This window comes from Suricata suricatta, chromosome 3 (genome assembly GCF_006229205.1).
Source record: "Suricata suricatta isolate VVHF042 chromosome 3, meerkat_22Aug2017_6uvM2_HiC, whole genome shotgun sequence".
Lineage (NCBI taxonomy): Eukaryota > Metazoa > Chordata > Mammalia > Carnivora > Herpestidae > Suricata > Suricata suricatta.
In genome coordinates, this window is record NC_043702.1 from 133209058 (window position 1) to 133226722 (window position 17665).

At 44.1% G+C, this 17665-nt stretch overlaps 1 protein-coding gene across 6 annotated transcripts in view; it reads right to left on the reverse strand.

Moving 5' to 3' along the window:
* Nucleotides 1–17659, reverse strand: part of NPL (N-acetylneuraminate pyruvate lyase) — a 42042-nt gene extending 24383 nt beyond the window's left edge. For 5 of the 6 annotated variants that reach the window (XM_029935240.1, XM_029935238.1, XM_029935236.1 and 2 more), the window contains exons 1-4: nucleotides 17620–17659; nucleotides 14045–14130; nucleotides 4615–4688; nucleotides 2822–2909 (exon numbers count right to left, since the gene is read on the reverse strand). In XM_029935240.1, coding sequence (XP_029791100.1) covers nucleotides 2822–2909; nucleotides 4615–4688; nucleotides 14045–14112 — 230 coding nt within the window. In that variant the 5' untranslated portion in view covers nucleotides 14113–14130; nucleotides 17620–17659. Of the gene's footprint in view, nucleotides 1–2821; nucleotides 2910–4614; nucleotides 4689–13407; nucleotides 13538–14044; nucleotides 14132–17619 lie in introns of those variants that run through there. The other variant, XM_029935237.1, reaches the window with a different exon arrangement.
* Nucleotides 17660–17665: the final 6 nt, after the last annotated feature.

Sequence of the window (17665 nt, forward strand, 5' to 3'; positions counted from 1 at the left end):
GGATTATCACTCCGTTGAGTGAGCCAGTAAACAAGATTTGCATCTGGAGGCTGGAGATTGCCATTTCCTGGTCAAAATAACTTTGGCGACTGTCTTGCTGAGCTAGACGTGAGTGGCCAAGGCACACAAAAGATCAAAACCGTATTCAGTGTTAGTTCTCCATCCCCCAAGATTGCTGAGGCAAAGTCGGGGCGCTTCTCTGATATACATCCGACTCTGTAGCCTGCCTAGGTCAGCTTGCCTTGTCTTCCCCCGCTGAAGACTATATAAAGAACAGTTCTTTGAATAAACGCTCTCTTTCGCCTGATCGGAGAACCGTGAATTCTGTCTTTACTCTCTGCGTCTCCCTCTCCGGCCCCTCTTTTTCTCTCCCTCCCTCCGGTGAAGGACCCTCGACGATTCTCCGCCCTGCCGGTCGGGGCGGACGAAACAGGTACCGCCGATCACCGGGGAGGAGCGGCCCCGGCCATTGGGTTACGACAATTGGCGCCTCAACTCGGGGCTGAGTGAGAAGGGATCCAGTAAAGAAACCGATCAAAGAGAAAAAAAGAAGAGAAAGAGGTAACGGCCGAGGTTACAGGATTTATAAGGAGACGACCACGCAGAATTAGCTGCGTGGCCCAGTGCTCAAGATTTATAAGGAGACGACCACGCAGAATTAGCTGCGTGGCCCAGTGCTCAAGATTTATAAGGAGACGACCATGCAGAATTAGCTGCCTGGCCCAGTGCTCAAGATTTATAAGGAGACGACCACGCAGAATTAGCTGCGTGGCCCAGTGCTCAAGATTTATAAGGAGACGACCACGCTACGAATTCGTAGCGTAGTCCAGTGCTTAAGTGAGTGATCAATGATTTTAGGGCAAGAATTAAACAAAATAGTCTAAGCAGAAACCCTTAAAGCACAGGGAATGAAAGTTAAGAAAAAGCAATTAAGTGTTTTCAGTGTTTTTCTAATGTTTCAGTCTTGTTTGTAAAACCTCTGCGGAGGAATAATACTAGCTTTTGTGTGTGTGTGTGTGTGTGTGTGAGTGAATGCTACCCTTTGTCTTTGTGTCACTGTATTATAAAAAATAAGGGACAAAAATTAAGGGGCAATTACAAAGTCTGTTCTACTTGTTTTGGTTTGCTGCAAACGCTCTCCCATAAAGATAAGCAAAGTTAGAGTCAAGAATGTAAATTAAGCTTTGAGCCATAAAGAGTCTAACAAAAGGGAACTCTTTATTGATATTAGTAAAATCCTTTAGTAAATCTGTGTTTAGTGAGGGCCTCTCCCTCGCTCATTTCCCAGGTTGATGGTTAATAATTAGAACTAAAATTGCTGGTCTGTCTCGGGACAGAGACCTGAAATAATTTCCCAGCAGCTCCTATTAGGCAAGGAATGGACCGTGCCTGGTATAACAAATGTGATAAACAAGCATCTACTGCCAAGAATTATGACAAATTCCTATGTAATACTTGCTACTACTGTGTGCCAGCCACCAGTTGAATCCTCGCCACCACCTTATCAGGTACGTATTTTTATTCCTATTTTATAGGTGAAGCACAGGGCGGTTAAAGTACTTGTCTGAGTTCAGAAGGCTAGTAAGAGACAGGGCCAGGGCTCAAACTCAGGCAGTCGACTGTATAGTCCCTGCTCCTAATTACTGTGCCACTCTGGCATGCTCTGAAACCATTCTTCCCTTCTGTCTTATTCCTTCTTGTGATTGAAACCATTCTTCCTTAAGTGCTGGGATTCACCTCTGACCTCTCTCCTGCCCTTCTGAGGGCTTTCTGTCTTTGCCCCCTTCACTTTCTCCCCATTTCTGGTACTTTTCTTAATGCTGATCTTTAAACTTTCCTGTTTTCTCTGTGCATGATCTTTAATCTTTTTGGGCCCACTGCAATTTGGGCCCAAATGTGACTGGAAATGAACTGAAAGCTGGTGGATCATCAGGAAATGGGTACGTGGACATGCATTCAGACTTGACATACAATGTCAGAATACTCAAGGTGTTCTGAAGCCATGTAAGGATCCCCAAGGGTCATGGGCTTCATACTGACAATCTCTGCTCCAGGCTCATTTGGACTTACCTCCAATTTTTGCCTCCACCTAAGGAAGCATCAACCATTGCCTCCTCTGATCCCTGCTTATGCTAGTTATCACAAGGATCAGTGTGAAATTTCATAATCGGACATCTCCATTGGATGGCAAGCAACCTGAAGGCAGGGACTCTGTTTCATCTCCCCAGTGCCAGCAGAGTGCATCACACACAATAAAGAAAACTCGGTTAATTGAGTGTGCTTTTGAATGGATCCTGTCCTATTTGTTTACCATGGCATGAATGATTATAACAAAAATATATTATAAACTGCAGTTTAGAAAATGCAGAAAGTTCCCTAAGACTACAAAAGGAAGCACCACAGAGAGCATGCTGAGTGATATGCACCGAGAAGATGTAGGGAAGCCAGGGCTGGTATAAGCACCTATCCTGAGAGGGTAAGAGGGAGCAGAAGTTGTTCAAAAGAGCCAGGGGGCAGTAGAGTCTATCACCCGCCCAACCTCCTCTTATCCCCTCAGTCCAAGGAGTACCCCTTACAGACAGATAAGAGGCAGCTTCCAGCTTCCAGATGAATCCTTTGGGAGCCAGGTGGGCCTCCCAGTCTGGCTGCTTCCACCCAGAAAGAAGGGGTGCTCCTCTGCCTCAGCACCTTGCTGAGGTGCCAGGATCCCCATGCCTCGAGCCTGACTTCTGACCAGAAGGTGGGAAGCTGCGTCATCAGAAAAGAGCAGTACTCCACACAGCTCCCTGCAAGGGCCCTTTATCCTGGTGATGTCACTCACTTGTTCCGCCCTTTTGTCATCCATTCCTCTGCGACTTGGCGTCGCTCTGAGATGCTCAGGGACAGGCCTTCTCCCGTTGTGCCATTCACTGTTCCAAACAGAGAGTCAGTCAGTGGGGCCAACCAATTCCTTTTGCTCCTCCAACAGCAACACTGGCAATGCAGGGTCAGAACTCCCTGCCTACGAGGGAGGGACTTGGGGAAAGATCAGAGAATAGAATCTGGGCGAGGGCTTGCCATGTCTCCATTTTTATCTAAGACTCTTGTCTTTTTTCTATCTTCACCGTGGCCAAAGCAGCAGGAAGGCTAATTTATGACTTATAATTACAAATCTGTCCTTGCTATCAGGAACAGATAGCAAGTATTTGAATGGAGACTGCCCTCATTTTAGGCAGGTCTCCAAATACACCACCCAGTTCTATTACCTGGGCTTGAATGGCAGGAAAATCAATACCATCCAGAGTTGGGAGGTCGAGGGGGTCATACGTGGGAGTTACTTATGAGGACAGTGGTGCATACTGCAGATCTAAAATGACCTCAGTCTACAGTTTAACATGATGGCAGCACTCCAGGACAACTTTTAAATGGTAATTCATAATTGAGCACCAAGGATATTAATACTTCTTAAATAAACACTCTTCCATATTCACTTATTCTCATAGCATACCCTGCAAAGTACAAATGATTTTTCTCATTTACAGATGAAAATACGAAGCTCTGAATCACTAAATAATCTAAGTTTGAATCCAGATCTGTGTGTTTCCAAAACTTTCCTTGCTAATACAATAATCTCCTAATGGATCACAGGAAGTTTACAAACAGCACTAGTACACACTGCAGGGGCCTAAGGCATATGGCAGCACCTTGGATCACCAAATACTGAGCACTCAGTTGGGGAGAGAAGGGGAGGTGAGAGTAGGAAAGAGTGTTTTTGTCACTCCTTTGGGGTCTCGAGAAATTTCAAATAGGCTCTAATTGTAGGAATGTTCCTACTTTTTCCCTACACCCAGGAGACATTGTGGGCTTTTGATGAGTAAGAATCTGTCTTCCTCACTGTAACTTAGAGCTGTAGGGGGGACACCAAGTGGTTCTGATATCAGGTTCTGGTTTTAACATGTGGCCTACATATGTTTCACAGAAGTTTTAACCTCCTTTGATTCTGGCCTTGTGCTTTCAGTTTTTAAGGGGCCCCCACTGGCAGGGCAGTAGCTCAGGAAAGAGATGTAATGTCCAGTCTATGGAGTCCAGCACCCAGAACACAACACAAGGGGTAATTCAACCACAAATAAGCATAGATTCTCAGGCCTAAAATATTCAAGGTCTGATTTTTTAAATTTCCACCATCTATTAAATAAATTAGGGTACTACTAGGCCTGTGACTCTCTTGTGTGCTGCATGCAGAATCTTTCTACATTTACCCCATGAAAGGTCTAGTTGAAGTCGGAATAAAGCCCATTCTCAAGAGAAGTCTGGATTTTGCTGTTACTCTACCATTTCTTGACTCACTGCCATTAAGCACCCTGAATAATTTATCTGGATCATAGGTTTTCTTCCTTAAGTGGGGACAAAATCGATACCTTAATCTGTTTTGAAGTTACACCACTGAATTATAGATAGTCTCTTGAGGTGCCTTTCAGATCTAAAACTGATGAGTCTACAAATTCACAAATTTTACTTAGCTTAACCAGTAACCTGTGACACAAGACACCGTGATCTCCTACTAGTAACCAGGTAAGAGCTACTCTCTAAGGAGTTGTCTGGAGATATGCAGAGAAATCTATAAAGATGACTCACCAAAAATATTCTTCACTCCCTGTTCTTCCACAAGATAGTCCACATACCGACCAATGACTGAAAGGTTGATTTCTCTGAAGGACACAGGAAGAAAAAATGGAAGAAATGCAGACTTCTTTAAGAATATTATTCAACGAATCCTCAAATCTATAAACTACCTTTTGTTAATAGTTATTAAAAGTCCACCTGGCCAGTGTGTAAAATTCTTAACCTGCTCTACATGATGCCTGAGCTTCTCCTTGTTTTTTGAGTCTGGCGATTTCTCTACTTGTCCACATATGGCTCACTTTCGTTAGAAACACATCATTATTTATCAGTAAAGGCTTTACTTTTTAAACTATCCCTCGCAATATTTAAAAAGTAATTACTTAGTAATCTTTTGCCCGGGGAAGAACAATGGTTGAGGCCATGGTGAAATGAGAATTTAACATTTTCCATTTGGTGAGAAGTAATCATCTTTTAGGCTTACAAGACAGGAAAATTTGATGTTAACAGTTTAAGAATTTTATCACTTAGTACTTGTGACAGCAAATGAAAGCTTCAGTTGTATTTGCTAGTTTTAAATCGAAGAGGATTAACATTGGAGAGGAACTTGGCTGTCACTGCCTCTCAAAGCACGGTCTGTGTAAGAGCAGCACAGGCATGTGGGGTCTATAAGAAATGCAGAGTCCCAGTCCTTACACAGTCCTCCCCAGTCAAAATCCCCATGGTGACAAGATTCCTTGTGATCTGCATGCACTGGGCATTTTGAAGAGCAATGACCTTGTAAGGATCTGATGCTTTTCCTTAAAATTATATTGATTTTAAAATCTAGAAACGGACTCACAAACATCATATAAAGTGATCTGTTCTCAATCAAAATGAAGATGAGGATGATGGGGGTTGGAGAGTGGAAATCCAAAGGAAAACTGTACTCTGGCCGGCAGGTGTTAAATGTCTGGTATTTAATGCCACAGAACCCATGGTAACACTGCCAAGAACAAAAAGTACTAGTTGGCTCCATTTACATTTTTGTCAATGGGAGCCAGAAAATCTTAGTTTAATTTCAAACATATTAACATCCTTTTCATCTCTGCTTACTTTATTCCTTAACACTTTTACTTTTATTCCTAAAACGAAAATCTGATGCATAAAGAAAACAAAGACATCAAAAAATACTTGTCAAAGATAATAGAAACACTACAGATGAGAGCAAAGAATGCCCAGGCAGTCGCCATCCACAACAAGTGAATAACAACTAATCAGAGCCAGCCAACTGGGAAAAGTGTGCTTTAGAGCGGTTGTAAGGCCCCCAAGGGGAGCAGACTCCCTCCGTAATGGCTCACAGCACAGCCTCAGAATGTTGTCCTCCTCACTCCACTTGCTCAAATGCCAAATCCTGGCCTCTCAGTCTTGCTGAGTAGGGAGGCTCCCTCAATTCAGGACAAATTTAGGTTGTTCTCACCTAAAGGAAGGATGGGCAAGTCATCTGGCCAGACAATCCATCTCAATGCCCTCACTTAGGTCAGCTTGACCTGTTCAACTTGGAATGTCGGTGTTCTGACCACTTGGAACCTGCTCCTGGCTGCGTCCATCAGCCCTCTGCTGCTTGTGATAAGCTCCAAGATGCAGGAGAATCAGTGGCAGCCTTGTTTGTGCATTGCTAACCCTGATTTTGACCAGTAATATCCATCTACTGATGCAAGCAACCAGGAAACAGCTCTGGCAGACCCAGCGGACTTCCAAATCACAGATGGAAGCTGGAAATAAGCCTGGCGAGCAACTTTCTGTGATGGAATCAAAGATTCAAACATAGTGGCTCCTGTATACTTTCACTGAGGTCTTGACACCTCCTCAATTCCATCCCAGCCATGTACTTAAGACCACCTAGAACAGGTCTGTCTTTGTTACCAAGGAGGAGTCCATAGAGCTCTGGGTGGTCAGGGGCTGGCAGGTGCTGTACGTGAATGCGCATTCTTTTGGTTTAGTCTAATCTTCTTCATTTAGAAAGGGAGGCTGAAGAGCTTGTTTCCATGTTCAGAAATGTTTAAGGAGAGAAACTGTGTGTGCGTGTGAGTGTGTGTGTGTATCCCCAAAGAGGACTCTAAGCTCAGCACGACTTACACCAAGTGGGCCTCTAATGGCCAGTCTAGTATATGTGCTCAGCACCCTAACTGGCTCCAATGAAGTGCTCAGTCATTATTGCTCTTACTACTCCTCATGACAAAATCCAGAAATACCTCACACCCTCAGCAAAGCTCACATCTCTATTACTATGAGAATAATTTTGAAAATTGTTTATGCTCATCCTCCAAACTAGAGCAAGGACTTCCAGAAGGCAGACCCTGTGCCCTTTATACCTCACAATCCCTGGTTTGCACCTGGCATTGTACAGAAGCTCAGTGATGGTGAAACCCCCATGATCTCTGTCTTCAAAGCAGCTTATTCCCTACAGCTGCAGGATACAATTAAACCTCACTATTATATTAACTGAGTAAAGGAGTTGGCATAGTATATAAATAACTAGAATATTGAGAAAATACGATAAAGACTATGACTGCATTAAAAAGTATACAGCGGTTCAGAAGAGGGACTAATTATTCCAATCAGGGAGGCTGGGAATGGAGGCTTCAAGGAGGAGGTAGACCTGGAATAAATATGATGAAATCCTGTATTCCTCCTTCCCTTGGACATTCTTTTTTTCTTTAATGTTTCATTTATTTTTGAGAGAGAGAGTAAGTGAGCAGGGGAGGGTCAGAGAGAAAGGGACACACAGAATCTGAAGACAGGCTCCAGGCTCTAAGCACAGAGCCTGACACGGGGCTCAGACCCATGGACTGTGAGGTCATGACCTGAGCTGAAGTCAAACACTTAACTGACTGAGCCACCCAGGTGCCCTCTCCTTGGATATTCTTGAGTTGCTTCGATTTGGCTCTATTCCGGTGCCCTTCTCTTTCCAAGGAGTTGGCTGTACCCTTAGGCAGATGTAGGCCAGTATGTGGAGCCCACATTTCCTCTCCTTTCTCAGTGAACTCCAAACTATTTTAGGGCTTCAGTGGGTAGTGCTTCCACCTACACTGACCCCCTTCCCACTCCTCCTTTAGGCCTTGCTAGATGGCAACTACAATTTCACTTGGGTTAGGAATGCTCTGGGTTGGGGCAGCTGGGTGGCTCAGTCGGTTAAGTGTCTGGCTTCAGCTCAGGTCATGATCTCACAGTTCGTGAATTCGAGCCCTGCCTCGGGCTCTGTGCTGACAGCTAGCTAAGAGCCTATAGCCTGCTTCAGATTCTGTATCTCCATCTCTCTCTGACCCTCCCCTGCTCGCGCTATCTCTGTATCTCAAAATAAATAAATAAATAAAAAACATTAAAAATAAAAAGGAATGCTCTGGGTAACGCATTACTTATCCTTTCAAGAAAGCAGCATGTTGGGGTCCCTGGATGGCTCAGTTGGTTAAGCGTCCGACTCTTGGTTTTGGCTCAGGTCATGATCTCATAGTTCCTGAGTTTGACAACTCAGAGCCTGCTTGGGATTCTCTCTTTCTCTCTTCCTCTTTCTTTACTCCTCCCCTGCTCATACTTGCATGTTCCTTCTCTGTCTCTCTCTCAAAATAAACTTAAAAAAAAAAGCAGCTTGTTGCTTCTTATATAATTCTTTTAGAGAGAGAAAGGTTGAAAAGAGGTGGCTCCTAAATGTTTTTTGTTTGATTTTCACAATGTTAAACATTTATTTTCCTGTTAAAAAAAATGACTTTGAGAAGCCGGAAGATCTAACAAGGCCAGGCCTGCATTTCTGTACAGGACCAGTTGCTGGGAAGAGCAGAGGCTGTCCCCTTTGGAGGCACAGAAGCCCCCTCAGACCACGTCAGGGATTTCAGATTTCTGCAGCCCTTGGCTCAGTGGCTGCAGTCACAAGTGAACCCAGTGAAATTACCCAGAGCTTTTACCATATTTGTCACAAAAGCATCCCAACAGCAGGGCTAGGGTGGGAACTGGATGATAATGCTCTCTGGGGACTTCGCTCCCTTCTCCAGTTTCCCACCCGACTCTCTCTGTGACGTGTGGGTTAGGTTTATTGCCGCAGGCACCACATCAGCTACCAGGAAGTCACTAGAGGTAATGGAAACAATAAGATTGGATGATTCTTCTCCCCACTGGATGGCCATTTGGGGCTTGTTGCTCAAGGAAGTGAGAGGTGGCGCAAGCCAGTTCACTTTCAACAGAGGGACTGGCCTTCCACTGCGTGTCTCTTCCTTCATGAGCCCTAAGAACACATCCCACTGCTGGCCACCTCCGGGTTGTCTGATCCAGAACCAGACCCCAGGCTTGTTGAAGTCACTCCCCTACTGAACTCCAATTTAATATCTTAATTTCAGTTCCCAGGGGTTCAGATTCTTTGCCTTAGGCCCAGGAGTTTCTTTTTCATAAAAGTACTTAACTTTCTTCATATCGTAGAAGCTCTGTCATTTATTTTTGAAAATATATACAATAAAAAGGGAGGGAAGAACCCACGCCACATCTCCTTGGAGACTGTCACTCTTGTTACTTTGATATTTTTCTATTTGCAAACATACAATGCAGCATTTTCTTAAATAAGTACAGTCATATGGTACAATGTACTGTATTTTCACTTAACATGCCAAATTGAATATTTCCCCACATCTTCAGATAATCTGTTACTAACTAGACTGGCTATACAGCATTTCATTGTATGAATGAACAGAATTAATTTAACTAATCCTCCACCCTTGGACATTTAATACACTTGTAAACTATGTAAGAGGAGAGAATGTTTATCCAATTATTTTTGCCCCTGCCCTGAGTGGGTGCAGTTTGAAACCATATGTAGACTGGGACAGGAGAGAAAGGATAACAGAATTTTTCTGAAGTGGCTTTTTAGAGAAAAATCTCTATTGTTGTCCATTTCCTTTCCTGGTATATGACACTACGTGAAAGACTCACTTTATTTGGGAATACATGAGCATACCTGTCAGAAAATCTGATGTTCCTTTTTTTTTTTTACTTTTATGTATAACTCTCAGTATTCAAAATCTGATGAAAGGTTATGTGTGCTTCTGGCAAAATAAGTACTTGGCTACTTCAAAACTCCTTCGGCAGAGAAGCATTCAGGGACCATAACTGGCCTCCTTGTCAGAAAACATTCTGTTCTAAGAATCTGGGTCATGTATTCTCTCAACACAGTCAAAAAGATAATAGTCTACACAACTCCAACTCCAGCAGTCCAGGCCCTTTCTGACTGGAGTAACAGGTCTGTTTTTACCAGAGAGTGTTGTGAGGATTCCTGTGATGAAGCCAAAGGCATTCCAGGGAGGAAACAGCATTTTTCTTGACATTTTGGCCAATCTGAAATGGACTTTCTGTTCTAAACACTGTACTGGCCCAAGGGAAGGAGTGACTTCTTGAAACAATTAAGGGGAGCAAATGTCTTCTACTCTAGTGTAGAGAAAGATGAGGCTGAGATGGGTAGAGAAAGACTTTTCTCTCCAGGGGCAGTGTGTTAACCTTTAGGATCTTGGTCTCATCAACTGCAAGAAAATTAGATTGTCGTTTTCTCCCAAGGATGTTATGAAGATTAAGTTGGAACATGTAATGGGCACTGGGTGGCTCAGCTGGTTGAGTGTCTGACCCTTGATTTCCGCTCAGGTCACTATGGAGCCCTGCATCAGCTCTGTGCTAAGTATGGAGCCTGCTTGGGATTCTCTCCCTCTCTCTCTTTGCCCCTCCCCTGCTCATGCTTGTGCGCGCGCGCTCTCTCTCTCTCTCTTGCTCTCTATCTCTCAAAATAAATAAGCATTTAAAAAATTGGAACATGTACATTAAAATGCCCAACATGATGACTAACACCTAGTAGTTAGCCAATCAGTATTAGCTTCTTTTCCTCATGAAATAACACAATTTACCATTCACTGTGCTACATGCTAAAGATACAAAGATGGAGAAAATATATGCTCAGTCCTTGTGGATTGCCTGTTACTCAATAAATATCTGTGGAATAGGTGAAGCAGCTCCAAGCCTGGTGAGGGAGATAGGTAATGCATAACGTGAAAGGTGTGCACGGGCCGATGTGACGTGTGAGGGTGTGCACGGGCCGATGTGATGTGTGAGGGTGTGCACGGGCTGATGTGACATGTGAAGGTGTGCACGGGCCGATGTGACGTGTGAGGGTGTGCACGGGCCGATGTGATGTGTGAGGGTGTGCACGGGCCGATGTGGAATCACAGGTGAAGGACTCTATCATTCTTTTCAGGGAAAACGGAGAAGCACCAGAGGATGAGTAGAAGTGCTCATGTGAAGTAGAGAGAGGAGAGGATAGTGGTAGAAACTGGTAGAAGAAAACAGAATGAGTAAAGGCACAGAGGGAAGAAACTATATGAGGTGTCTGGGGGACCAGAAACGTAGCAGGGGAGGTATCCCAGATAGGGCTTTAAAATTCGAGTTCATCTCAGACTTTAATGTGCTAAAGAATCATCCCGGGACAGTTAAAATGCCTGTACTGATTCAGTGGTATATAGCCGGGCCTGAGATTCTGCATTCCTAGCAAGGTCCTATGTGATGCTGAGCAAATAGTACGTGGATAAGCAGTAAGGCCTAGACAAAAGGGCGTCAGCAGAGATTCTTAAAGATCTTAGATTTCCTTATGAGGAAGCTCACTGGGCTACAGTGTGCAGGTGGACTGGGGTCACAGGTGCTTTTAAACATCCTTCCTGGGACCACTGCAGTAGCCCTCATGACATAACACCAGGGGGCTGAAGACTCTGAGTTCGACTAGGCCTTGGAGCAGATATGGCTGAACTCCCTCTCTTTTATAGAGTATGAAAGAGACTTAAACAGGGTCAGACAGCTAGTTGGTGGTAAAGCTGGGGGGTCAAGAATCCAGACACTCTAACTAAAATCCACTTAACCATGTTCCTTCTGCCAGCTTCCTCGTTCCAGAACATTAGCTAATATTTGGCACTGAATCTGAGTATTTCTTAGAATTATGGAGGAAAAAGGATGCAGGGGGATAGTTCTCGTTCAGCCATTCTCCCTCGTAGAGGCTGTGGCCTACTTTATGAGCCAGGTTAGGGAAACTCCATGATGGCAGGTCACCTGACAGAATTTCCAGGTATTTGATTCCACGTGACCCTTCTTTCTATCTCCTGGAGACACGTCAGAAGTTCACAGTGCCCTGTAGGCAAGTAGGCAAAAGCCCACCTGTCCTCGGTAGGTGCTCCAATCTTGCCTTGTACCTACAGGAAGGCTTGGATAGGGCAGGCAGAGGGAGAAAGTAGAATATAGCTTATATGCCTACTATGTGCTTGCACTGACATACATTTTAATTTTTTTATGTTTATTTATTTGAGAGAGACGGAGAGTGTGAGCATGAGCAGAAGGAGGGGCAGAGAGAGAGGGAGAGACAGAATCCCAAGCAGCCCCATGTGGGCTTGAACTCATGAACCCTGAGGTCATGACCTGAGCCAAAATCGAGAGTTGGAAGCTTAACTGACTGAGCCACCCAGGCTCTCTTTAATTTAATTCTTAAAAACTTTTTTCTTTTTAGTTTATTTTTTGAAAGAGAGAGAGAGACGGAGGGAGAGCGAGTGAGCAGGGAGGGGCAAAGAGAGAGGGAGAGAGAATCCCAAGTAGGCTCCACACTGTCAGTGCAAAGCCTGATGCAGGGCTCGATTTCACAAACTGCAAGAACATAACCTGGCTGAAACCAAGAGTCAGACGCTTAACCAACTGAGCCACCTAGGTGCCCCCAAAAATGCATTCTTATTTTGATTTCACACATCAGGAAAGTGAAGGTTCTAGAAAGGAAAATAATTGATGAAAAAGGAAGAAATAGAGAAATGGAGACAGCAGGGCCAGACATACTAGGGAATGGAGTAGGATCCAGAAAAGCAGAGTCCTTTACTGTGATACATGGGGCCTGGTGTCCCTGGAAAAAGCTGAATGGGGAGGAAGAAAACATTGACACTCTTGTGAGTCCCAAATGAACAAATGAGACTGTTCAAGAAGTCCCTTCTAGGCTGAGGGGTCTGATTAAAAAGGTTAAAGCAGCATCAACCAGAGGTAGTGTTCTGAGCTTGCAAACAGGATCCTAGTCAATAACAGGAAGTGAACCCTGCCTGCTCATGCAGTCACATGATTTATCTGTTTTATGGGGCCACAGTGGCTAACACACGGACAAAGAGCTGACTTCAGACTTTCTTCAAACTTGTGGAAATGGAGAAGCAACAGAAAAAAACTGCTATGAACCACTGAGTATTCTAAATGCCATTTCAGCATTTAGACCTGGTAAAGATGTGATTTTTCAAGAAACTTCAAGATGGAGGTCTAAACTCCAATGACCTGAGGGAAAACTATGATACAGCTAACTCTGAGAATACAGAGTCCTAGGAAACTTCACCTTTCTTTAAAGGGGTAGAGTTAAGGTTTACAAATTCAGCAACTGAAGACCAAAAAATAGATGCCATGTATAAAGATATCTTAAATGCTCCATTGTCTTTTTATTCCTATCTGATGCCACAACAGTGGCTCAAACAAACTTACTGACCTAAGCCCCTGTGCTGAGCACCAGCATATGGATGACCTCACTTGAACACCTGTAACTCCACCATGCAGGTTAATTATCATTGCATTTTATAGAGAAAGAAAGCAGAGGCTTAAAGAAGTCAGAATTTGGCAGACTGACCCTTCTGACAGGTCAAAAGCATTTAGATCCAGGTGGATAAGTCCCCGTTTTGTTAACGCCAATGTCAGGGAGGAGTTCCACGTTGCGTGTGGACACCTAAGGCACGTGACCATTACCTGCTAGAACTGAGCAAAGGGCCTGCCATAACATTCATCTGGAAGTTACAATACTTGTTTGCGTAGTGAGTTCTCAGCAACCATCTGTTGTTATGTCATATTTCTGCAGGCTCCCAACATTTAGCCAATGCTGTAATGAGATTATAAACATACTAAGGGGTCCATCTTGCAGCCAAGTTCCCCACTTTTCTCAGGGGAGGACACTTTCATCATAACTATGAATAGCCTGGGGTAGAATCATGTAGCTCTCTAGGGACAGGATCTAGAGAGGCCAGGCAAGGGCTAAATAGCAAATCCTGCTAAAATGAGATTCTCCTTATCCAGTTCCACTGGTCTTATTTGGGAAGGCCAGGGCTCTGATGAAATTCAAAAAGAATTTACTTTCTGGAGCTACAGATGCTGGGAGAAAGGCAGCATGCCACACTGTACCCTCTCTCCTTCTGTACAGTCTGTGATACAGAGACCTTTACTCTGACTTGGGGTTAGAGACAGTGCAGGGGGGGGGATGACAGACAGAAGCTGCCATTTGGCAACAGTATCACAGAGGTGCACAGTCTAAGTGACTGCTATTGTAGAGAATTTCTGTCCACATTGGTGGAGTGAGAACAGATCCCCTTAGGTCCCAAATGATAGTTACCCATGCTCGGTCATCGGCGTGATGGTTGCAGCAACAAGACCTTGAAGTTTCTTCTTCGGGGAGGCCATTGAGCTGCTGAAAACAGTCTGCAAAACACACAATGTAATTCCTCTCCTTCTTCGAGGAATGCCAATTAATGATCAAACTCCCAGGCAAAGTCCATTCCCAGTCTAAAATTGTGAAAAATGCTTACAAGTATGCAAACACACAGAGCAAAGGAAGAGAATGTAAAATGTAGAGCTTAATTCTGCTGAGGAGGAGACTATTTTTAAAGACAGAAGAGGGGGCAGACAAGAAGGGAGCAGTGTTCTGGGAATATACTATCAGAAAGGCCTCCCACTTTGTCTATACAGGTGATTCAGGCAGTCTGAGACCTCGCAGAGACGGGGTGAATGACAGCAGGACCAAGAAAGAACATGAATCTAACTCAGGGAGATTGTGCGTGTGTATATATATTTATATATATATATGTATACATATAAAAATAATATATATAATAATATATAATAGTATATATAATAGTATATATATATAAATTACTATTACTTAAATTGAAATATGGTCAGGAGAAAAGGGACATTCTTTTGTTTTTCCACATCGTCATTTTTTTAAGCAAGAATCTCACCCAAAACCAGCACTTCCAGTATTAAGGCTTATATGTGCTCTACTTAATGATCCTCAGATTTACCTAACTATGCTTGAAAATATTAATTTTGATCAGTTTTTCCCTTTTTTCCCAGCTCTAGTAGACCATGTACACTGTATCATAATTGTTTATTCATCTTTCCCTCACTAGATCAAGCTCCCTCGGAGAGGAAATACATTTCATTTGCCTTTGCTTTCCCTACACTGAGTTACCTGCTGGACACCTTGTGTTCAATTAAAAACTGATGAATATGTGGGTAATTGAATAAGCGTTCAGATTGTAGCTGGATGATGACTTCCACACACAGGGGGATCACTGCGGAGAAACTCAACCTGACCCCATTCATGTGGGGCGAAAGGATCCCTCACCATCTGGTAGAGAGTACACCTGTCCATACAAGTGTAAAAAGCCAAGAGGTTGTCAAAAACAGGCAATGAAAGGCAACAGAGTATCCTAGTTACTAGCTCGGATTCCACAGGCTGACTGCCTGGTTCAACTCTCAGTTTTGCCACTTAACTAGTTACAGAACTGTTATTATTTTTTGAGCTGTAAGACATAAAAATTTGAAGCCATGAATGCAAAGTCTAACAGTTGAAGAAGAAAATAAAATATAACAAGATAGTAATTGGTGACAGACAAAAGATGGTTGGCTTAGGGCAAGCCCAAATCCTTCAAGCAGTTTTGTTCTGTGCTGAAGGACAATAAAGGGGAACCTTATATGATATACGGGATACCAGGATTTTTCTGCCTTGTTCTAGTTTGAAGATGAGACTAAAAGTCTGTTGGACGTTTTGAGACATAAATGTAAACACTTGGTCCATGGGGAAAACACAAGGCCAATAACACAGGCCCGTCTATCCCGGAGGAATGTCTGTGCATTAAAAGGAGATGCACCTGGGGTGCCTGGGTGGCTCAGTCGATTGAGCCTCCGACTTCGGCTCAGGTCAGATCTCACGTTTGTGGGTTCGAGCCCCGCATCAGGCTCTGTGCTGACAGCTGGCTCAGAGCCTGGAGCCTGCTTCCGGTTCTGTGTCTCCTTCTTTCTCTGCCCCTCCCCTGCTCATGCTCTGTCTCTCTCTGTATCAAAAATAAAACATTAAAAAAAAATTTTAAAAAAGGACATGGACCTAGCACCAGCGTCAGGCACTGGTATGAAGTCACGACAGATGGCTACAGGAGATTAGCAAGTATTATTATTATTATTATTATTTTTTTACCAGCACCTTGCCTCTCATCTTTCTTCCCTGCCCCCTTACTCCCTCTTTCATAACTTAGCCTTTATCGCCTCTTATCTAGACCAGTGGGCACAACCCCAGATCCAAGAGGCCCCAAGGGCCTCAAGAAGGTTCAAATGATAAGAGTCTCAAGAGCTAGAGTCAGCAGCAAAAGTAATTCAAACAGTCCTAGGCTCTTCACACTAGACGTCTGTATTCTGAGCTTTTAGTTACATTTATTTCACACTTAGGGCAGCTACACTGATACTCTTAGGATCATCAGAAGCTTGGACGGGTAGTTTTATATATGCCTTTGATTGAAAGAAATAAAATTAAGTGCATGTAAATACAATTTGGTTACAAAATCTCAAAAACATAGAGCCTGTAGGGATGTGGGGTCAGAGTCAGTAACTACTGCCTTAATCCCCACTGTCATCCTCCAATCCACATAGGCTGCCAGGTTAATCTCCTAGAAGCACAGACATTTCTGATCCTGCCTTGGCCCAGCTCAGAAAATGCTAACAACTACCCCTGGCTTCCGTAGGAGAAATATCAGACTTCCTGGTTCAGGTCTCTGTATAAATCTCTTCAGGCCTGAAAAGGCGCTAGCTCCTGTTCCCTGTTGCTCCTACCCGCCTTCTCCCCTCTGGCCTGCTTCCTTTGAGGTTCTCCCATCTAGAATGACTTTATCTCCCACTTCAGCACTTGAGTCTAGACAATCTTTAAAACTCACTGTGCAAGCTAAAGAACACTCCCTGATCTCCAAGAGGAAGATAATTTCTTACTCCTCAAAATTCCCTGAAACACTTCCTTTTCCTTAAAAAGGTTACATGTTATTAGCAGCTTGGTTTTGGCTCCTCTTCTACAGTGTCAGGCCACCAGGGGGCAGAAACAGCTTCAAAAAAAATCTGTCTACACTGAGCAATATACTGAAAGTGCAAAATTTGCTACTTTGTGAATGCTGAGTTTCCAGGAAGAGATGGGGGCAAAAGATCACAAAACGTTAATAGATGATTGATATTTTGTACATTGGAATTTTAAATAAAGTCGATGTCAAGCTTTGGCATTCTTTGAAGCTTGTATCAAAACCAAGTGGTCAGAATGTTCTCCACCCTAAAGTTCAATGTGAATTTAGAATGTTAATAGAGATGCTGGGGAGGGGGTATTTATTCTTGAAAGCTTGCATCTCTGCCCACAGACAACAGTACAAAGAATTCAAGTCAAATCCGTAAAAGAGCAAAGTTAAAAAAAAAAATCTCTGAGGGAGAAAGAGGATGCAATTCTGGGCACAGTGAGTGACTCGAGATATATGTGAAAAACAATAAAGAGAAATGGAGAAACGAAAGAAACAAAACCACAACGCAGAAATAAAACCAAGTTCCCATAAAATGAAGGGATTGGATCATATGGAATTGTTAAGAGTTTGTTCCACTGCACGGCTGACTCGGGTCACTGAAGAAACGATCCTTGGGGAAGGCTATGCGGTCCGGAAAGAATCCAGGAGAGTGGTCCCTCGGTGCAGACGCCTGCCCCAGGCCGGGAGCGTGTCGCGTTCGCACTTCTAGCCCCATGTCCCAACTTTTCAGCCCTCCCCTCTCTCCCCGACCGTCCCCGTCCCCTCCCCCGCGCTGCCCCGCGTGCCGTCCCCGCGTCCCTCGGCCCCCATCCCCGGGTGGGCTGCCGGTTTTCGTCCGCCCCGCGCGGGCCGCGCTCACCGGATAAGCCCGGGTCCGCCTCGGTCGCCTCTCGGCCGCCGCCGCC